At 42.5% G+C, this 23,826-nt stretch overlaps 2 protein-coding genes across 2 annotated transcripts in view; both read left to right on the top strand.

The window, feature by feature from the left end:
• Window positions 1-10,515, top strand: part of LOC120986373 (retinol dehydrogenase 8-like) — a 68,863-nt gene extending 58,348 nt beyond the window's left edge. Inside the window, exons 5-6 of the mRNA XM_040414910.1 lie at window positions 5,546-5,729; window positions 9,745-10,515. Coding sequence (XP_040270844.1) covers window positions 5,546-5,729; window positions 9,745-9,969 — 409 coding nt within the window. The 3' untranslated portion in view covers window positions 9,970-10,515. The remainder of the gene's footprint in view (window positions 1-5,545; window positions 5,730-9,744) is intronic.
• A 3,239-nt stretch (window positions 10,516-13,754) lies between these two features.
• Window positions 13,755-17,838, top strand: LOC120986370. The gene is made up of 2 exons (XM_040414906.1): window positions 13,755-15,429; window positions 16,919-17,838. The coding sequence occupies exon 1, from the start codon at window positions 13,874-13,876 to the stop codon at window positions 15,092-15,094; it is 1,221 nt and encodes a 406-aa protein (XP_040270840.1). The 5' UTR covers window positions 13,755-13,873; the 3' UTR covers window positions 15,095-15,429; window positions 16,919-17,838.
• The last annotated feature ends 5,988 nt before the right edge of the window (window positions 17,839-23,826 follow it).

Below are 23,826 nucleotides of genomic sequence, written 5' to 3'. Positions count from 1 at the left end.
AGCAGTTCCCAGGCCGCCTGGAGATCTTGTGGCATGCGTTTCCCATCTACAGCAAATGTGAGGCCAAAGGGGAATAGCCATTTATATGGCACCTTGTGATGGCGCAGATGATCAGTGAAGGGCCGCAGCGCCCTCCTTTTAATTAATGTGGATGATGCCAGATCCTGATAGATGGATATTTTGGCTCCTTCATATATGATTTCTTTCCTGCTTCTAGCAGCTTGCATTAGGGCAGCGGTGTCCACATACCTCAGGAGACCGCATACCACGTCTCTGGGGTTCTCCTCTTTTGGCTTCGGCCTGAGCGCTCTGTGGATTCGTTCTATTTGAATCTCGGCCGCTCTGGAGCTTCCCAGGAGCAGGGAGAAGATGGCGCCGGCAGCTTCTGGTAAGCTTTCATGTGGGGTGCTTTCAGGCAGGCCGCGAATCCGGAGGTTTTTCCTCCTATTCCTGTTCTCCTGATCTTCTATGAGGGAGTATGCTGTATCAAGTGAGGCTGCCAGAGCCATGGTGTTGTCGCTTGCAGCTCTGATGAAATTCGTGATGGACGCCTGATTACCTTCCAGCGTTTCCACCCTCGTGCCGATGTGCTTCAGGTCAGCTTTAATCTCCTGCAGATCTTGTATAACTGGGGTAAGAGCTGCTGATAGAGCCTGCTGCAGGAACTGCCTAGAGATCGGAGCAGCACTTTGCTATGTGGAACCTGCTGTATGTTCTGCAGTGGCTTCTTCTTCTCCCTCCGATTCTCTGCCCCAGTCATCTAGTTCCGGCGTCGCCATCTTAGGGCCGGCCGGCGCGGGAGCTGTAGTTTTCTTATTGAGATATTTTTCCATATTGGAGGCACCGTGCTCCGGTTTGCTGACTTCAGGTTTCTCTCTAGGTATGCATCTACCGACTTTTCCCATTCTTGAGTGGTTTAGACCGCTAAATTTACCAGTTAGCAGAGTGGTAAGGTGGAGAGCTCTCCTACATGCGTCCTGCTAGGTCTGCAGTCAGGCTCCGCCCCCCTATAGTAGTTATATTCTTGTACATAGGAGCAGTATTATAGTAGTTATATTCTTGTACATAGGAGCAGTATTATAGTAGTTATATTCTTGTACATAGGAGCAGTATTATAGTAGTTATATTTTTGTACATAGGAGCAGTATTATAGTAGTTATATTCTTGTACATAGGAGGCAGTATTATAGTAGTTATATTCTTATACATAGGAGCAGTATTATAGTAGTTATATTCTTGTACATAGGAGCAGTATTATAGTAGTTATATTCTTGTACATAGGAGGCAGTATTATAGTAGTTATATTCTTGTACATAGGAGGCAGTATTATAGTAGTTATATTCTTGTACATAGGAGCAGTATTATAGTAGTTATATTCTTGTACATAGGAGCAGTATTATAGTAGTTATATTCTTGTACATAGGAGCAGTATTATAGTAGTTATATTCTTGTACATAGGAGGCAGTATTATAGTAGTTATTATCTTGTCCATAGGAGGCAGTATTATAGTAGTTATATTCTTGTACATAGGAGGCAGTATTATAGTAGTTATATTCTTGTACATAGGAGGCAGTATTATAGTAGTTATATTCTTGTACATAGGAGGCAGTATTATAGTAGTTATATTCTTGTACATAGGAAGCAGTATTATAGTAGTTATATTCTTGTACATAGGAGCAGTATTATAGTAGTTATATTCTTGTACATAGGAGCAGTATTATAGTAGTTATATTCTTGTACATAGGAGCAGTATTATAGTAGTTATATTCTTGTACATAGGAGCAGTAGTGATGGATGAACATCTGCCGGGACGGTTCGCAAACGTGATCAAATGTTCGGGAACCGCAAGTTCGCGGCAGGTCCCATTCATTTTAATGGCAGGCCAACCTGAAAAACATTCAGCTCATGTTTGCAGCCAAGAAATAATTACTAGAAGTGCACAAATAGTCCCACAACATGGACAGTGACATACCAGATGTATTATTCAAATTAGCAATCTCCATTCATAATTTTTTTCAATGCGAAATATCGGCAATATAATTTTTTTTATATTCTTGTACATAGGAGCAGTATTATAGTAGTTATATTCTTGTACATAGGAGCAGTATTATAGTAGTTATATACTTGTACATAGGAGCAGTATTATAGTAGTTATAGTCTTGTACATAGGAGCAGTATTATAGTAGTTATATTCTTATACATAGGAAGCAGAATTACAGTATATTCTTGTACATAGGAGCAGAATTATAGTAGTTATATTCTTGTACATAGGAGGCAGTATTACAGTAGTTATATTCTTGTACATAGGGGCAGTATTATAGTAGTTATATTCTTGTACATAGGAGGCAGTATTATAGTAGTTATGTTCTTGTACATAGGAGGCAGTATTCTAGTAGTTATATTCTTGTACATAGGAAGCAGTATTATAGTAGTTATATTCTTGTACATAGGAGCAGTATTATAGTAGTTATATACTTGTACATAGGAGCAGTATTATAGTAGTTATAGTCTTGTACATAGGAGCAGTATTATAGTAGTTATATTCTTTTAGATAGGAGGCAGTATTATAGTAATATTCTTGTACATAGAAGTCAGTATTATAGTAGTTATATTCTTGTACATAGGAGCAGTATTATAGTAGTTATATTCTTGTACATAGGAGCAGTATTATAGTAGTTATATTCTTGTACAGAGGGAGCCAGTATTATAGTAGTTATATTATTGTACATAGGAGCAGTATTATAGTAGTTATATTCTTGTACATAGGAGCAGTATTATAGTAGTTATATTCTTGTACATAGGAGCAGTATTATAGTAGTTATATTCTTGTACATAGGAGGCAGTATTATAGTAATATTCTTGTACATAGGAGGCAGTATTATAGTAGTTATGTTCTTGTACATAGGAGCAGTATTATAGTAGTTATATTCTTGTACAGAGGGAGCCAGTATTATAGTAGTTATATTCTTATACATAGGAGTCAGTATTATAGTAGTTATATTCTTGTACAGAGGAGCAGTATTATAGTAGTTATATTCTTGTACATAGGAGTCAGTATTATAGTAGTTATATTCTTGTACAGAGGGAGCCAGTATTATAGTAGTTATATTCTTGTACATAGGAGCAGTATTATAGTAGTTATATTCTTGTACAGAGGAGCAGTATTATAGTAGTTATATTCTTGTACATAGGAGTCAGTATTATAGTAGTTATATTCTTGTACAGAGGGAGCCAGTATTATAGTAGTTATATTCTTGTACATAGGAGCAGTATTATAGTAGTTATATTCTTGTACAGAGGAGCAGTATTATAGTAGTTATATTCTTGTACATAGGAGCAGTATTATAGTAGTTATATTCTTTTAGATAGGAGGCAGTATTATAGTAATATTCTTGTACATAGAAGTCAGTATTATAGTAGTTATATTCTTGTACATAGGAGCAGTATTATAGTAGTTATATTCTTGTACATAGGAGCAGTATTATAGTAGTTATATTCTTGTACAGAGGGAGCCAGTATTATAGTAGTTATATTATTGTACATAGGAGCAGTATTATAGTAGTTATATTCTTGTACATAGGAGCAGTATTATAGTAGTTATATTCTTGTACATAGGAGCAGTATTATAGTAGTTATATTCTTGTACATAGGAGGCAGTATTATAGTAATATTCTTGTACATAGGAGGCAGTATTATAGTAGTTATGTTCTTGTACATAGGAGCAGTATTATAGTAGTTATATTCTTGTACAGAGGGAGCCAGTATTATAGTAGTTATATTCTTATACATAGGAGTCAGTATTATAGTAGTTATATTCTTGTACAGAGGAGCAGTATTATAGTAGTTATATTCTTGTACATAGGAGTCAGTATTATAGTAGTTATATTCTTGTACAGAGGGAGCCAGTATTATAGTAGTTATATTCTTGTACATAGGAGCAGTATTATAGTAGTTATATTCTTGTACAGAGGAGCAGTATTATAGTAGTTATATTCTTGTACATAGGAGTCAGTATTATAGTAGTTATATTCTTGTACAGAGGGAGCCAGTATTATAGTAGTTATATTCTTGTACATAGGAGCAGTATTATAGTAGTTATATTCTTGTACAGAGGAGCAGTATTATAGTAGTTATATTCTTGTACATAGGAGCAGTATTATAGTAGTTATATTCTTTTAGATAGGAGGCAGTATTATAGTAATATTCTTGTACATAGAAGTCAGTATTATAGTAGTTATATTCTTGTACATAGGAGCAGTATTATAGTAGTTATATTCTTGTACATAGGAGCAGTATTATAGTAGTTATATTCTTGTACAGAGGAAGCCAGTATTATAGTAGTTATATTCTTGTACATAGGAGCAGTATTATAGTAGTTATATTATTGTACATAGGAGCAGTATTATAGTAGTTATATTCTTGTACATAGGAGCAGTATTATAGTAGTTATATTCTTGTACATAGGAGCAGTATTATAGTAGTTATATTCTTGTACATAGGAGGCAGTATTATAGTAATATTCTTGTACATAGGAGGCAGTATTATAGTAGTTATGTTCTTGTACATAGGAGCAATATTATAGTAGTTATATTCTTGTACAGAGGGAGCCAGTATTATAGTAGTTATATTCTTGTACATAGGAGCAGTATTATAGTAGTTATATTATTGTACATTGGAGCAGTATTATAGTAGTTATGTTTATGTACATAGGAGGCAGTATTATAGTAGTTATATTCTTGTACATAGGAGCAGTATTATAGTAGTTATATTCTTGTACATAGGAGCAGTATTATAGTAGTTATATTCTTGTACAGAGGGAGCCAGTATTATAGTAGTTATGTTCTTGTACATAGGAGGCAGTATTATAGTAGTTATATTCTTGTACATAGGAGCAGTATTATAGTAGTTATATTCTTGTACAGAGGGAGCCAGTATTATAGTAGTTATATTCTTGTACATAGAAGGCAGTATTATAGTAGTTATATTCTTGTACATAGAAGGCAGTATTATAGTAGTTATATTCTTGTACATAGGAGTCAGTATTATAGTAGTTATATTCTTGTACATAGGAGGCAGTATTATAGTAGTTATATTCTTGTACATAGGAGCAGTATTATGGTAGTTATATTCTTGTACATAGGAGGCAGTATTATAGTAGTTATATTCTTGTACATAAGAGGCAGTATTATAGTAGTTATATTCTTGTACATAGGGGCAGTATTATAGTATAGTAGGAAAAATATAGTATTAGATTTAAGTGGCACCAGCGTGATATAAATGATGATGTCGAGGAGCTGCTCTCTGTTCTGGTTTACAGAAATTTGTTTCGAATGTACTGTTGACAAGCTTGTTGACTGCAGAATTCTGAATGCAGCTCTGTAGTATAATATAGTCAGTAATTTAGTGCAAGATAAGCAGTACAATGTATTAAGAAAGTCATTGAACTGTTATTAAGATAATATCTCTAGATAAACAGTACAATGGTGGACATAGGTCTTGTTTCTGTAGGGCAGAGTGATGATGTAATCCATGCTCTTTATGTGCAGTGTTTCATTAATTGAGCCTGGACCAGTCAACACAGAGTTTGAGATCAAGATGATGGAGGAAGTGGCTCGCTCAGACTTTCCAGGTGTTGACGCTGAGACCATAAGATACTTTAAGGAGGTTTACCTCCCAGGCGCACATGAGATCTTTGTCACCTTGGGGCAGACACCAGATGCCGTGGCAAAGGTAAGTACTATTCCCTCTGGTCATTGTGTGCCACACCACAGTTTACCCTTGAAACTTGGCCCCTTAACCAAAATGTGTCCCTGAAGTTCCTCTTGTAAGAATTTGTTAGTTGAATGTTCGAGAGGCTTGTTTCATTTTCGAGACGTGAGCTCAAAAGTTGAAATATTTAGCCTAATCCACACCAACTGTACTGTACCTGTGGTTAGCCACTTCCTGCTCTGCAAATGTTTAACTCATTGTACACTGGCACCCTGGGTATGGCGTGGGCACATATGTATGCATCAGAGGCAGGAGTAATATGTCAGACTCAGATGACTCAGATGATCTCTGGCTTCAAGATGAGGATTGGAGATTACTTTGATCCAGGTCATTTAACTCTTGATGGCAACTGCTATCACTCTATTGGCACTCGTGTTCTGGGATCATGGAGTCCCCATGGGGTGGCATCGTAGTAGAGGCTTAAGAAAGGCCTTCAGGTGTGCCATATGTATGCCTAATACTGCTAGTGTACCACATACAGGCATAATACTAGCACCCCAAAAAATAGTAAAAAGAGGGGCTAGGGTTTTCTCCACCCAGCTCCAAAAATTCATGAGTAAAAGTTAATCAATAAATTAAATGTACCACAACATGGTTTCACTGAAAAATACAATTAATCCAGCTAAGGCTACTTTCACACTAGCGGCACGGACCTCCGGCAGGCTGTTCCGTCTTGCCGCTAGTGACTGTGTGCCCCCGTACTTCCGCTCCGTCCCCATTGACTATAATGGGGCGGGGAAGAGTTCCGGCGGAGGCTAGGCAGCGCACGGCGAGAGGCAGCCGGAATAAATGTCGGACATGTCGTAGTTTTATTCCGGCAGCCTCTCGCCATGCGCTGCCGTGGCTCTGCCGGAACTCCGCCCCCCATATAGTCAATGGGGACGGAGCTGCAGTCCGGGGGCACAGAGTCACTAGCGGCAGGACGCATCCGACAGGCTGTTCACCCGACGGAACAGCCTGCCGGTGGTCCGTGCCGCTAGTGTGAAAGTAGCCTAAGAACACAAACCTTCATACAGTCAAAATGTGCTGGTTCTTGGAATGTGTGGTCATGCAAAAAAAAAAAGTAAATGAACGCTTTGGAAATACCTGGATAGCTGATCTGAGTAAACATCTTCACTGACGGGAGAAACAATATGTGAACCCTTGAATTCATTAATTTGTAGATCCCCCATTTACAGCAATCACCATCAAACATTTCCTCTAGCTGTAAATAAGGTTTACACAATGTCGAGGACTTTTGGACCGTTCCTCCCTGCAAATGTGTTCATCAGCATTTATGGGATGTCTTGTGTGTACAACCCTCTTCAGATCTTGCCTGAAGAAAAAAGACATGGATTGCACATCCACAAGTTAATCTGTTGTTTCTCCGCACAATTCATAAACATGTACATGGGGCACTTTGCATATGTTTTGATCAAAATGCTTAGGCCCACTCAGCACGTCAAGGTGGCCTCTGTTGAGTGGGTTCCTACTCTAATTTAGTGCACTGGGCCCCACTAACTCATAGGCACAACACCACAGCAACGACAGTTGCTGTTCCTTTTGTGGTCGTTATATAGCGGTGCCCCAATTTAGAGTAGGGATAATTACCAGGAGATAAGGGTCAATGCCTACTTGGTCTCAGTCTGGTTTTTGAGACCAAATGGAAAAATGAAATTTTGAGATCTGTCCACATGGCACAGTTCGGCATGGCGATTGTTGTTGTATGACAGGGCTTAACCTGACAGCAGGGGTGTTATTGAGCTGCTGGGTCTCACGCTTCCAGGTGTTGTGTAGCGGCGCCAGTCGCCATGTGCCTCTGCACAAAATTTGAGTAGTGACCCTCCCGAAAGAGGCCACCTTTACATGGCAAGTGAGCCTATGCATTTTGATCAAAACGTACACAAAGTGCCTTATGTACTTGCTGAGAAGCACTAGATCAATGAATGCATGGCATGTGGATGTGCGATGCATGCCTTTTTCTCTACAGATTAGCCTTCTTCAGGTCAGGCCACAGAATTTCAAGAAGGTTAAGGTCAGGATTCTGACATTCCAAAACATAAATCTTTTTCAACCATTTGTTAGTTGATTTTCTTGTGTGTTTTAAGTCATTGTCTGTCTTCATCACCCAAAGTCTCTTCAGCTTGAGGTCATGGATGGCCGTCTTTACATTTGCCTCTAAACTGTTGTGTTACCCCTTAGAATTAATTGTTTCCTCAATGATTATAAGATGATCAGGCCCAGAGGCAGCAAAACCACCCCAAACCATAGTGCCCCTTCTACCACACTTCCCATAACATTGCAGCCCATCTCAAGTTTGCCTAAGACGTTCCACAATACTTTTGGGAAAATGTTCTATTGGTAGATGAGACGAAAGTAGAATGTTTTAGCACAAATGCACAGTGCACGCATTACCCCAGTGGTGTACATTAACAGCAAAGTGGATGAGCTTTTAAGAAATTTCATCCATATGTTCAGAAAAAATCTGCAAGGTAAGTTGACCTGCAGTAAGGATTATAAATATACAGCGTGTGAATTTATGCTGTGGATATCCCCTCCGTATTTTCACCCTTTGGAATGTGAAATCAACATCAAAATCCCAACAAACCCGCTGTGGAATTTCTTGCTCGACAGAAAATCCACCCCATGTTGCCCCAAATCCACCCCATGTGCCCTAAAATCTCTTACTCAGCGCAATGTCACTCAGTCTCACCCGTTCAGGGGTGGACTGGGAACTTAAAGTGGCCCTGGAAAAAATAAATAAAAGTGGTCCCAGTGTTTTAGGCAGGTCCAAATTGACAGAAGGCAGGGGGCAACACAAGTAGATGGGGCCAATACAAGTTGGCAGGGTTAGCAATACCGTAGTGCAACACAAAATAATTCCCCAGGAGCTGTCCATCTGTGGTGACCCTCAATAGCTGCCAAATTGGGGGCATAGAAGGTGAGATGTGGGCTACAGCATCAAGCAGGCCCTACCATTAGCATGCTGCCTAGACTTCGTCTAATAATGACCTATATAGTGCCCCCAGTAGTATGTTCCCGGCCAGGGCTTGTGTGGACCTATGGGCATCGGGAAAATTCCATGCAGGGTCTATGGCCAGTCCACCCCTGCACCATTGTAAATCCTGTCTCAGTTCCAGATGACTCTCCCATTGTAACTTTATAGGTGCATAGATTGGTGGTGCCAAAAAGGTGGCCAAGAGTTGCAGTTCAATATTACGGTTAAAAAAATTATATTAAAATTTAAGAATCGATGGTCTCTAGAGATTTTTGTGTTTTTATTTTTTTTCTGGGTGAAAACAGGATCCAACAATAGTTGGAAATAGATGGACATAAACCTTTTTAAAACTTTAGTAACTGTGTAAGGGGGGATGCCCCCTCAGATGTACTTATAAACTGCTAAAAGAGGGTCTGCACTTTGTTTAAATTGATGATCTATCCTCTGCATAGATCATCAGCATCTGATTGGCGGGGGTCCAATAGCCGATCAGCTGTTTGAGAAGGCAGCGGCGGTCCAGCAGCGCCGCGGCCTTCTCACTGTTCACCGCTGGCCGAGTGACGTCACGACTTGTATCAACTGGCCTGGGCGCGGCTAAGCTCCATTCAAGGGAACGGAGCTTAGCCGCGCCCAGGCCAGTGATACTAGTGGTGACGTCACTGGGCCTGCGGTAAACAGTGAGAACGCCGCAGCGCTGCTGGAGCGCCGCTGCCTTCTCAAACAGCTGATCGGCGGGAGTCCCGGGTGTCGGACCCCCGCCAATCAGATGCTGATGATCTATCCAGAGGATAGATCATCAGTTTAAACAAAGTGCAGAACCCCTTTAACTTCCGTGAATAAATGAGAACTGCTTTGACCTGCCTGGTGTGAGTGCTGTCTCTTCCATGCATATAAAATCCTAGGAAAAAAACAACTAATTTGAAGAAGTAGAGTAAACGCATTTGGCTCTGATTGAGAGCAGCTTTAACAGTTCTAACTTCATCTTCTCATTTCGTGTAGGCCACGGTGAAGGTGATAGGAATGGAGCAGCCGGTCTTGCGTCGACAGACGAATCCTCTCTACACCCCACTCACTGCTTTGAAATATGCAGACAACACTGGAAACCTCTCCGTCAGGACCTTCTACAATATGATCTTCAACTATGGCTGCCTCTTTCATTGCAGCCTCAACTGCTTGAAATGTATCACCTGCAACTGTTTTAACCGGAGAGTCATGCCAGTCTGAAGAATGAGAATGTCAGCCTACAGATCAGCATATAAATGGTACAGATGCTTTTGCAAACAATTTTTTTTTTTCTCTAATGCATCTAAAATTAACATAAAGATAAAAACAACTTAGCAAATAGTTTTGATTAACACTATCCTACTGGTTTGCATCCACAGCTTCTATGCATATCTATATGTTTCCATGGAAACAGACTACCATGTGTAGTCAGATGCTGTAATCATGTGTTACTCCCTTCCATATGCCTTCTCTACAGGCAGTTGGTCGAGAATAGAAAAGCATTAAAAAAAAACAAGACGGCACTCTCATAAGGACCCTTAACCCCTTAGTTACCACCAATACGACTTTTTACAGCAGTCACTAAGGGGCCTTAGACTGGGCTGCCTTATCACGGCGGCCCAGTCTAACATGAGAGCCGCGCTCCTGCTCTAACAGCCTGGACTGGCAGGAGTGCCGATCCGGGCTGTTTAACCCCGTACATGCCATGGGCAATGGCGCCCACCGCATGTAAGCGGTGACAGAGGGAGCGGACTCCCTATGTCTCTTAAATGCGATTGCGGGGTGCCAATTTGAGTAAAGGCTGGTTGGGGCCTGGTATAGGCCCCAAGCCTGCCTTCAGTGTTTTCCGGCCATTCATATTCGTAAGTGCGTACAACTAGCCTGATGAAGGGCATGCTTTCTGCCCGAAACGTTGTTTCAGTTTCAAAAAGGACCAGCTAATACAAATAAAAATCAATTAATCAAAATTTGGAGTGCTGTCTAAATTGTTGAGTGTTTTCCAGCACTGACATTAAAATTCAATGCACTATAGGGATAGAGCATTGTATTTTAAAAGCAGTCAAAATATTGCCTGTTATAGTCCCCTTGTGGGACTATTAAGTGGTAAAAAAAAAGGGTAAAATAAATTGAAAAAAATTAAAAAATACGCTTTTCAATAAAAAAATTGCAAAAATAAAATCTCCCTTACGTTTATTATCGCCATGACCATAACAACCCGCATTACACAAATATGTAAATTATTCCCTACGTCGTAAAAAAAAACGAAGCAAAAAAAATGGCAGAATTGCTCATTTATGCTTAGTCACCACCGAAAAAACTTAATAACAAGTTATCAAAAAGTATATTTTACCCCAAAATGATACCAATGAAAACAGAAACAAAGAAGAACCAGCTTTTAGTAATAATGTAGAGACAATAAAAACTTCTGCAAACTTCACTTGGGAGGCAAATGATGGAACATCAATTTACTTCCTTCCTGGAAACCTTGTTAGAACCTGGAAACATCATCCGGTGAAGAAAACGGGAAAGCCAGGAGAAATACGGGAGAGATTGAATGTGTATGCCCAGCTTAACACATGACTGCAGCATCTGACTACCCAGGGAGTTTTGTAGTCTATAACCATGGTGACATATAGGTCTGTGTACACAAACAGTAGGATATTCTTAATGTAGTCTATTAGAAAATGTGCTTTATTTTGTTTTTACTTTAGAGGCATTAGAACAATGAAAAAAAATGTTTGCAAAAGTGTAGGCACTTTCACACTTGCGTTGTTGTTTTACGGTATTGAGATCCAGCAGTACCGGAAAAAAACTTTTCTGTTTAGTCCTCATGCATTCTGAATGGAAACAGATCAGTTCAGGATGCATCAGGATGTCTTCCGTTTCGGCAGCATTACGTTTTGTGACCGGACACAAAACCACTGCAAGCTGCGGTATTGTGTCCTGTCATAAAAAACGGAAACAACGGATCCGGCACGGAAAACAATGTAAGTCAATTGTCACTTAGGAGCCTAAAAAACCCCATCACTAAATACATTGAAAGTCAATGGGTGACGGATCCCTTTTTTTCCGTTTTGATTTCACACAACCACATTCTAATGGAACAGATGAATCATGATGTGCAAAATCAAAACGGATCCGTGTTATATGGCGTCCCAGATTTCCAAAAAGAACTTCGAATCGTGACTCGTCTGACCACAGAACAGTCTTCCATTTTGCCACAATCCATTTTAAATGATCCCTGGCCCAGTGAAAACGCCTGAGCTTGTGGATCTTGCTTAGAAATGGCTTCTTCTTTGCACTGTAGAGTTTCAGCTGGCAACGGCGGATGGCACGGTGGATTGTGTTCACTGACAATGGTTTCTGGAAGTATTCCTGAGCCCATTCTGTGATTTCCTTTACAGTAGCATTCCTGTTTGTGGTGCAGTGTCGTTTAAGGGCCCGGAGATCACGGGCATCCAGTATGGTTTTACGGCCTTGACCCTTACGCACAGAGATTGTTCCAGATTCTCTGAATCTTCGGATGATGTTATGCACAGTTGATGATGATAGATGCAAAGTCTTTGCAATTTTTCGCTGGGTAACACCTTTCTGATATTGCTCCACTATCTTTCTGCGCAACATTGTGGGAATTGGTGATCCTCTACCCATCTTGGCTTCTGAGAGATACTGCCACTCTGAGAAGCTCTTTTTATACCCAATCATGTTGCCAATTGACCTAATTAGTGTTAATTGGTCTTCCAGCTCTTCGTTATGCTCAAATTTACTTTTTCCAGCCTCTTATTGCTACTTGTCCCAACTTTTTTGGGATTTGTTAACACCGTGAAAATTGGAATCAACGTATTTTTCCTTTAAAATGATACATTTACTCGGATTAAACGTTTGATCTGTCATCTACGTTCTATTACAAATAAAATATTGACATTTGCCATCTCCACATCATTGCATTCAGTTTTTATTCACAATTTGTTTAGTGTCCCAACTTTTTTGGAATCCGGTTTGTAAATATAATGTGTTAGATGGCTTCTGATTCGTTTTTTTGAAAATCATCAACCTGCCAGCGACGATCATTGGCTGGCAGGTTGATGACGAACTTGTCTTTTAAATTTTGCCGGCCCGCTATGCGCATGCGCGGGCCGGCTTTGCCCGAAATCTCGCGTCTCGCGAGAGGACGCACCGGCGCGCCCACCCAGAGTAACAGGACCGCCGCAAAGACGCAATCCTGCGTACGGCGGTCCTGAGGAGGTTAAGGATGCACTTGAAACTCTCAGGATCGGTAACCTCACTCAAAGGGAAAGGTACCGTACCCAAATGAGGTCGAGCTGCAGCACGTGCTATGCAGTTGGATCGCTTCTGGGAAAGAACCGTATAGCGGATCCACTCTAGCCATACATTTGTGTCTGAAAACCCTGTCTCTAAGGTTATTTTGTCAATCACGGGTGTAGGCCTTGGATCAGAAATGCCTCTGCTCTTCTGCAACCCTTGTATGATTGTCTCACCTCTCTTCCTTTTTCATTGACAGATAAGGCCGTGGAGAACTTTCATACATTAAAACTAGTCATCAGTTCCACACCAGCATTGGGTCTACCAGACTACAATAAAGATTTCAGACTTTATTGCACTGAATGTCTTGGCCATGCTTCAGCTGTTCTCACACAAGCTAGGGCTGGCCAACAGCGTCCAGTGGCGTATTACTCTGCCAGACTTGATCCAGTGGCTAGAGGAGCGCCATCTTGTGTCCGTGCGGTAGTGGCTGTACAACTCATGCTTGACAATAGCTCTGAGATTGTGCTCAATTATCCAATTACTGTTTTTGTCCCTCATGACATCTCGGCCATTCTCACACAAGTACAGCCTAAATACCTGTCCACCGCCAGACACCTTAGACTAGAATGTGCACTACTTATGCCACCAAATGTCACCATCAAAAGGTGCACAACTTTGAATCCAGTTACTCTGCTGCCTCTGGAGGGGGGAGGGAGTAGTAGTATGAGTCATCTAGCCGAATATCTTCCTGACCTGGAAGATAAACACGACTGTCTCCAATTAATGTCCCAAGAGACAGCAGGGTTTGATCACGTGGTAGATACTCCCTTAGAAAACCCAGATTTAGAGCTCTTTGTGGATGGATCGCGGTATGGTGTCCAGGGGAAGTTCTATACTGGGTATGCAGTTGTCACTCAGCACGATACGATCAAAGCGGAATCACTGCCCTCTCACATGTCTGCACAAGAAGCTGAACTTAAAGCTTTGGAAGAGGCCTGCAGGTATGCAGAGGGAAAAACTGCAAAACATCTATACAGATTCCAGGTATGCTTTTGGGATCACCCATGATTATGGTCCAATTTGGAAGGCTAGAGACTTCCTTACAGCAAATGGCAAACCAATTAAAAATAGAAAAGGGGTGAAAGCCCTAATGGACGCTCTGCTGTTGCCAACGAGGGTGGCCATTATGAAAATGAAAGGCCATTCGTCAGGAAAAACTCTTGAAGCTCGGGGAAATCATCGAGCTGATCTTTCAGCAAAAGCTGCTGCACAGAAACCCAGAGATGATCCTGTAGGGATAGCAGCAGTACAACAGCAAATTTCCCTGCCAGTCAACTATGAAACATTTAAAACCTTACAGTCTCAAGCAACCAAAGAGGAAAAGGCAGTATGGCTAGAAAAAGGAGCTGTGATGACCCCAAAAGGAACATGGGAACTTAGAGGAAAGCTGTGTTTGCCCCGTGCCTTGTTCCCAGTCACAGCCCAGGCCACTCATGGGAATACTCACCTGTCCAAAACTGCGATGACTGCTCTTGTTAATAATCACTGGTATGCCCCAGGATTCACTCAGGCTTGTATGATTTGTGCACATCACAACATAGGAAGGACGGTAAAAACACCTTTGAGGCACACTCCCAGGCCCGATTTTCCCTTCCAAAGACTGCAAATAGATTACATCCAACTACCCAAAGTGGGGACCCTAGAATACGTCTTGGTATGTGTAGATCTGTTTTCAGGGTGGCCAGAAGCCTATCCTGTGGCCAAAGCCACTGCACAAAACACAGCCAAGAAACTTCTGAATGAGATAGTTTGCTGGTATGGGGTCCCAGAGACAATTGAGAGTGACCGAGGTTCTCACTTTACAGGGGAGGTCATGCGTGAAATTATGGGAGTCCTGGGTATTGAACAAGCCTTCCATACTGCGTATCACCCACAAAGCAGCGGTAGAGTACAGCGACTCAACGGCACAATTAAATCAAAAATACAGAAGGCCATGGCTGAACTGAAAAAGCCATGGACAGAGTGTCTACCCTTGGCACTTTTCTCCACCTGGTATACCCCAACCGGAAGACAGGCCTGAGTCCATATGAAGTACTCTTTGGGAATGCCCCTAGATTAGGACTCTATTTTCCACAACAACTCCAGATGCAGCATAATAGTCTTTCAAAGTACGTTATCTGTCTTACAAACAGACTGTCTAATGTGTATTCCCAAGTTTTTGCTTCTCTTCCAGATCCAGACAGCATAGAGGCAACTCATTCTCTACAACCAGGAGATTGGGTAGTGGTGAAACGACACGTGCGGAAAGTCCTAGAACCACGATTTGAGGGTCCACATCAAGTACTGTTAACCACCGCCACTGCTGTCAAGTTGGAAGGAAAGCCTAATTGGGTCCACGCATCTCACTGCAAAAAAGTACCAGAACCTCAAGTGCTGGAATGACTGCAAGGGCCGTAATATCTTTTCATGTCTTACTGTTCATTTTATATTGTACAGGGGAAAAGGCACAGTCAGATCAAGTCCCAAATTCCGTATTTAGAGCAATATTAATACAAGGGAATCAGAGTGCAATTGCATTTGTATCTCCTACAGCTTCACCCGTGATTGACAAAATGGCCTTCGAGACAGGGTTTTCAGACACAAATGTATGGCTAGAGTGGATCCGCTATACGGTTCTTTCCCAGAAGCGATCCAACTGCATAGCATGTGCTGCAGCTCGACCTCATTTGGGTACGGTACCTTTCCCTTTGAGTGAGGTTACCAATCCTGAGGGTTTCAAGTGCATCCTTAAGGCTACTTTCACACTAGTGTTGTTTAAATCCGGCGTTCAATTCCGACACCAGAACTGCCCGCCGGATCCGGAAAAACGTGTGAAAACGGATTACATTTGATCAGGATTTTGATCACAATGAAAAAATGCATTGGAAAAAACGGATCCGCCATTTATGGACTTTTTTTTCGGGTTTAACATGCAAAAGCCGGATCCGGTTTGACTGAACACATGGCGCAGGATTCGGCGTTAATGCAAGTCAATGGGAAAAGAGCCTGATCCGGCGTTCAGTCAAAGTGTTCAGGATTTTTGGCCGGAGGTAAAAATACAACATTCTACGGTTTTCAGAAAAGCCTGATCAGTCAAAAAGACTGAACTGAAGACATCCTGATGCATCCTGAACGGATTGCTCTTCATTCAGAATGCATTAGGATAAAACTGATCAGTTCTTTTCCGGATTTGAGCCCCTAGGACGGAACTCAGCGCCGGAAAGGAAAAACGCTAGTGTGAAAGTACCCTAAGATGTACACTGAAACCATTCCCAGAAATGACACCTCCCGCTGCAGGACATTAGAATTACTCTATCCTATTGTTCATGATAAAGATCATATGGGTTTCGGTATAACGCCATACCCTGGAAATTATACCTGTTTCAATCGTAACCATACAGGCAAAGACATTGGCGTTTTCCCTCCAGGATATTGTTCCTATAACATCTATCTAAATGAGACAAGTAGTGACTCTGATGCTTACCCTGACAAATGGTTTGTCCACTAAGGTTATCAACATTCGGATATCTGGTGGTTGTGTGGAGACATGAAGCTCCACCCCAGGATACGAATGGAATGGATTGGCCAATGTACCTTGATTAAGGTGCTGATGCCATTTCTTCTATTTTCGACTCTTGAGTGGGATCAAGTCAGTAAGCAAACCAGTGTCCGGTCACGGCTAAGGAGGTCACTCCTACATCTTTTGATTCTCATGTATACATAGATGCTATAGGAGTCCCTAGAGGAGTTCCTGATGAACTCAAGGCTAGAAACCAGATAGCTGCTGGTTTCGAATCAATATTTCCCATAATTGGCGTAAAAAAAAAATGTAGGCTGGATTAACTATTTGTACTATAATCAACAGAGATTCGTAAATTATACACGAGATGCAGTAAAAGGAATAGCGGAACAACTGAGCTCTTCATCGGTGATGGCGTTACAGAATCGACTGGCCCTCGACAAGATCCTAGCGAAAAAAGGAGGCGTCTGCAAGATGATTGGAAGATCCTGCTGCACCTTTATTCCGAACAACACTGCCCCTGACGGAAGCATCACAAAGGCTTTGAATGGACTGACTGCTTTATCAAATGAACTAGAGGAAAACTCTGGGATCAACAACCCCATTAATTCATGGCTAGAACAGTGGTTTGGGAACTGGTCTAGTCTGTTAATGACACTGGTGGTAGTATTTGTGGTATTGGCATTAATAGGGTGTTGTGTGATTCCTTGTTTTAGAATTTTTTTTTTTAAATGTTCAATTCAACCACACCTGCAACAACCATGTACATGCATTGTGACACTGACAAACCTAAAGATTATTTGGAGAACCTCTTTGAGGAACGCAATTCCGTCCTAAAACAAATGAAATCTTGTTGATAGTTGCGGAATAAATAGTACCAGATGAAGGCAAACCCGATTGGGAGTTGGGGGGACCTGGTGAAGCAATAAGGAAAGTTCAGCTCTTCGCCGTTTAGGGCGTTGGGAGAGTACCTCACATTGCTTATTCATCTTGTATCTATTTACCGCAAAAAGGAGGGATTTGTGAGAGACAAGATTTTATTTCTGCTGTAGTACACATTTGTCTCCACTAGATGGCAAAAATCAATTAGGAGCCTCGTGTACATTTTCTTTGTTCTAAGATCATTAGTGAAAGAAAGGAGGAGTTAAGTTGCTAGTTTCAAATGTGCCAATCAAACTCAGGAATAAAGTTAGTAAACTACTCCCTTTTTGTCACAGAGCCAATAAACTTTCATCTAGGACCACCCTTTTGTCTACCTCATATTGCCTATATAAGTGTATGTAACGATATGTAATAAAGATCGGCATATTTTCCATGATACCAGCCTGTATTGGTCTCATTGAGAAAGCTGTATGAGCTCATACTTCTAATTCTAACTGATTTGGAGCCACACAAAAGAAGAAGTTGTGTTGTAGAATTTGCAACAACATACCCATGCTGGGTGAGAGAAATATCTTGGTCAAATGCCAACTTTGTATAAAAAAAATGGGAAAAGTTGTCTTTTGCTGAGATATTTCTCTCACCCAGCATCATGGGTATATGTAAAAAGACACCCCAAAACACATTGCCCTACTTCTTCTGAGTACGGCGATACCAGATGTGTGACACTTTTTAGCAGCCTAGGTGGGCAAAGGGGCCCACATTCCAAAGAGCACCTTTTGGATTTCAGAGGGCATTTTTTACACATTTTGATTTCAAACTACTTCTCAAGCATTCGTGCCCCTAAAATGCCAGGGCAGTATAACTACCCCACAAGTGACCCCATTTTGGAAAGAAGACACCCCAAGGTATTTCGTGATGGGCATAGTGAGTTCATGGAAGTTTTTATTTTTTGTCACAAGTTAGTGGAATATGAGACTTTGTAAGAAAAAATAAAATAAAATCATCATTTTCCGCTAACCTGTGACAAAAAATAGAAAAATTCTAGGAACTCGCCATGCCCCTCACGGAATACCTTGGGGTGTCTTCTTTCCAAAATGGGGTCACTTGTGGGGTAGTTATACTGCCCTGGCCTTTTAGGGTCCCTAATGTGTGAGAAGTAGTTTGAAATCAAAATCTGTAAAAAAATGCCCTGTGAAATCCGAAAGGTGCTCTTTGGAATGTGGGCCCCTTTGCCCACCTAGGCTACAAAAAAGTGTCACACATCTGGTATCGCCGTACTCAGGAGAAGTTGGGGAATGTGTTTTGGGGTGTCATTTTACATATACCCATGCTGGGTGAGATAAATATCTCGGTCAAATGCCAACTTTGTATAAAAAAATTGGAAAAGTTGTCTTTTGCCGAGATATTTCTCTCACCCAGCATGGGTATATGTAAAAAGACACCCCAAAACACATTGCCCAACTTCTTCTGAGTACGGCGATACCAGATGTGTGACACTTTTTTGCAGCCTAGGTGGGCAAAGGGGCCCACATTCCAAAGAGCACCTTTCGGATTTCAGAGGGCATTTTTTACACATTTTGATTTCAAACTACTTCTCAAGCATTCGTGCCCCTAAAATGCCAGGGCAGTATAACTTCCCCACAAGTGACCCCATTTTGGAAAGAAGACACCCCAAGGTATTTCGTGATGGGCATAGTGAGTTTATGGAAGTTTTAATTTTTTGTCACAAGTTAGTGGAATATGAGACTTTGTAAGAAAAAAATAAATAAAATAATCATCATTTTCCGCTAACTTGTGACAAAAAATAAAACATTCTAGGAACTCACCATGCCCTTCACAGAATACCTTGGGGTGTCTTCTTTCCAAAATTGGGTAACTTGTGGGGTAGTTATACAGCCCTGGCCTTTTAGGGTCCCTAATGTGTGAGAAGTAGTTTGAAATCAAAATCTGTAAAAAAATGCCCTGTGAAATCCGAAAGGTGCTCTTTGGAATGTGGGCCCATTTGCCCACCTAGGCTGCAAAAAGTGTCACACATCTGGTATCGCCGTACTCAGAAGAAGTAGGGCAATGTGTTTTGGGGTGTTTTTTTACATATACCCATGCTGGGTGAGAGAAATATCTCGGCAAAAGACAACTTTTCCCATTTTTTTATACAAAGTTGGCATTTGACCAAGATATTTATCTCACCCAGCATGGGTATATGTAAAATGACACCCCAAAACACATTCCCCAACTTCTCCTGAGTACGGCGATACCACATGTGTGACACTTTTTTGCAGCCTAGATGCGCAAAGGGGCCCAAATTCCTTTTAGGAGGGTATTTTTAGACATTTGGATCCCAGACTTCTTCTCACGCTTTAGGGCCCCTAAAATGCCAGGGCAGTATAAATACCCCACATGTGACCCCATTTTGGAAAGAAGACACCCCAAGGTATTCAATGAGCCGCATGGCGAGTTCATAGAATTTTTTTTTTTTGGCACAAGTTAGCGAAAAATGTTTTTTTTTTCTCACAAAGTCTCTCTTTCCGCTAACTTGGGACAAAAATTTCAATCTTTCATGGACTCAATATGCCACTCACGGAATACCTTGGGGTGTCTTCTTTCCGAAATGGGGTCACATGTGGGGTATTTATACTGCCCTGGCATTTTAGGGGCCCTAAAGCGTGAGAAGAAGTCTGGAATATAAATGTCTAAAAAATTTTACGCATTTGGATTCCGTGAGGGGTATGGGGAGTTCATGTGAGATTTTATTTTTTGACACAAGTTAGTGGAATATGAGACTTTGTAAGAAGAAAAAAAACAAACAAACAAAAAAAAAACAATTTCCGCTAACTTGGGCCAAAAAAATGTCTGAATGGAGCCTTACAGGGGGGTGATCAATGACAGGGGGGTGATCAGGGAGTTTATATGGGGTGATCACCCCCCTGTCATTGATCACCCCCCTGTAAGGCTCCATTCAGACGTCCGTATGTTTTTTACGGATCCACGGATACATGGATCGGATCCGCAAAACACATACGGACGTCTGAATGGAGCCTTACAGGGGGGTGATCAATGACAGGGGGGTGATCACCCCATATAGACTCCCTGATCACCCCCCTGTAAGGCTCCATTCAGACGTCCGTATGTTTTTTACGGATCCACGGATACATGGATCGGATCCGCAAAACACATACGGACGTCTGAATGGAGCCTTACAGGGGGGTGATCAATGACAGGGGGGTGATCACCCCATATAGACTCCCTGATCACCCCCCTGTCATTGATCACCCCCCTGTAAGGCTCCATTCAGACGTCCGTATGTTTTTTACGGATCCACGGATACATGGATCGGATCCGCAAAACACATACGGACGTCTGATCGGAGCCTTACAGGGGGGTGATCAATGACAGGGGGGTGATCACCCCATATAGACTCCCTGATCACCCCCCTGTCAGTGATCACCCCCCTGTAAGGCTCCATTCAGACGTCCGTATGTGTTTTGCGGATCCGATCCATGTATCCGTGGATCCGTAAAAAACATACGGACGTCTGAATGGAGCCTTACAGGGGGGAGATCAATGACAGGGGGGTGATCAATGACAGGGGGGTGATAAGGGAGTCTATATGGGGTGATCACCCCCCTGTAAGGCTCCATTCAGACGTCTGTATGTGTTTTGCGGATCCGATCCATGTATCCGTGGATCTGTAAAAAACATACGGATGTCTGAATGGAGCCTTACAGGGGGGTGATCAATGACAGGGGGGTGATCAGGAAGTCTATATGGGGTGATCACCCCCCTGTAAGGCTCCATTCAGACGTCTGTATGTGTTTTGCAGATCCGATCCATGTATCCGTGGATCCGTAAAAAACATACGGACGTCTGAATGGAGCCTTACAGGGGGGTGATCAATAACAGGGGGGTGATCAATAACAGGGGGGTGATCATTGACAGGGGGGTGATCAGGGAGTCTATATGGGGTGATCATCCCCCTGTCATTGATCACCCCCCTGTAAGGCTCCATTCAGACGTCCGTATGTGTTTTGCGGATCCGATCCATGTATCCGTGGATCCATAAAAAACATACGGACGTCTAAATGGAGCCTTACAGGGGGGTGATCAATGACAGGGGGGTGATCAGGGAGTCTATATGGGGTGATCACCCCCCTGTAAGGCTCCATTCAGACGTCTGTATGTGTTTTGCGGATCCGATCCATGTATCCGTGGATCCGTAAAAAACATACGGACGTCTGAATGGAGCCTTACAGGGGGGTGATCAATAACAGGGGGGTGATCAGAGAGTCTATATGGGGTGATCAGGGGTTAATAAGTGACAGGGGGGGGTGTAGTGTAGTGGTGTTTGGTGCTACTTACAGAGCTACCTGTGTCCTCTGGTGGTCGATCCAAGCAAAAGGGACCACCAGAGGACCAGGTAGCAGGTATATTAGACGCTGAAATCAAAACAGCGTCTAATATACCTGTTAGGGGTTAAAAAAATCGGATCTACAGCCTGCCAGCGAACGATCGCCGCTGGCAGGCTGTAGATCCACTCGCTCACCTTCCGATCCTGTGAACGCGCGCGCCTGTGTGCGCGCGTTCACAGGAAATCTCGCGTCTCGCGAGATGACGCATAGATGCGTGACTCTGCCTGCAGCTGCCGCCTCCGGAACGCGATCCTGCGTTAGGCGGTCCGGAGGCGGTTAACCCCTCCATGGACATTTTAGTTACCATTCTGTAGGAAGAATGCTATTATTTTCCCTTATAACCATGTTAGAAGGGAAAATAATAAAGTGAATTTACTTTAATGAGGTCCGGGGGGTTTCTCATCACTATTTAGTTACATCATCTCCTAGAAACCATGCGTGAAAATCGCACCGCATCCGCATCACGCAGCCCCATTCATTTCTATGGGGCCTGCTTTGTGTGAAAAACGCAGAATATAGAACATGCTGCGATTTTCACGCAACGCACAAGTGATGCGTGAAAATCACCGCTCATGTACACAGCCCCATTGAAATGAATGGGTCCGGATTCAGTGCGGGTGTTCACGTCACGCATGGCACCCGCGCGGAATACTCGCCAGTGTGAAAGGGGCCTGACTGGATGAACTCTGAATGTGGGTGCAGTAGAACCTGCCGTATAGACTGAGGCACACTTTTCAAAACTGGTGTAAAGTAGAACTGGCTTAGTTGCCCATAGCAACCAATCAGATTCCACCTTTCTTTTTCCAAAGGAGCTGTGAAAAATGAAAGGTGGAATCTGATTGGTTGCTATAACTCTCCCCCACTAACTGTATGAGTAAAATAACGGATTAACTCTTAATGTGGGTGCAGTAGAACGTCATGCACATGGCGATACACTCAACCTGAAGTCTCCCTGCACTCTCCCAACCAGTTTTCAGCCACACTGTACCTAGCGCATGAGCGCTTGTCACGTCTCTCACAGTGAAACGGATATATCGCGAGGGATGAGGCTATGATAGGGCTGTGACATCACAGGGCTAACTGAACGGCTGGCTTTACGTCATTATGGGTCATATCGCATTCCCGGGCTTCTTACTTTCAGTTTCTAATACTACATGCAGCCACCATTTTAGGAAAAACTGATTCGTTACCACGAAGAGCGAGAAAGTTCGGATTTGTAGCGAAAAACTTTGGATCGAATCTTCGCTCAACACTGAAAATATTAAAGGGGTATTTTGATCTTGTAAGGGTATTCCATCCCCTGCTGTGTCCCCTTCACATCGGCGTGCCGACCACCCGTGTGGCCCCATAGGAGTGCGGGCGGCTGCTGTACGTGCCGGTGGCGGTCAGTGTACCGAGTTACACGGGGCAATTATTGGGATCGAGTGTTCATAGGAACCTGGTCTCCATCCTCGGCCCGGGTAAAAAGGGATCACCAAGCTAAACCAGAGCTGTGGCCCCTTCATTTTTAGGATCGGAGGGGGTTCTAAAGATCTGATACCCACTGATCACAAAGTGAGGGCATACCCTCATGACAGACCACCACATTACACGATGGGAAGACCCCTTTAATTTGACCACATATGTAATCCTGTGAAGTTATTACATGCACTACGGGGGGAGAGTTATCAAAACTGGTGTAAAGGAGAATTGGCTTAGTTGCCCCTAGCAACCAATCAGAGTCCACCTTTCATTTTTCACAGCTCCTTTGGAAAATGAAAGGTCGAATCTGATTGGTTGCTATGGGCGACTAGGCCAGTTTCCCTTTACACCAGTGTTCTGAACATCTGGAGATCAGAATGGTTACCGGGTAAAGAGGAAGCAAAACTTCCACAGTGTGTACAGGGTCCTCCCCGAAAGTATGAAATGAGTCAGGCCCTGCACCATCATCCCTTCCCGCACCCGCCAGCGACCCCTCACCCAGAC

The sequence above is a fragment of the Bufo bufo genome, chromosome 1 (genome assembly GCF_905171765.1).
Source record: "Bufo bufo chromosome 1, aBufBuf1.1, whole genome shotgun sequence".
NCBI lineage: Eukaryota > Metazoa > Chordata > Amphibia > Anura > Bufonidae > Bufo > Bufo bufo.
The sequence above is the reverse complement of the archived record's forward strand: the minus strand, read 5'-3'. Positions and strand labels throughout refer to the sequence as shown.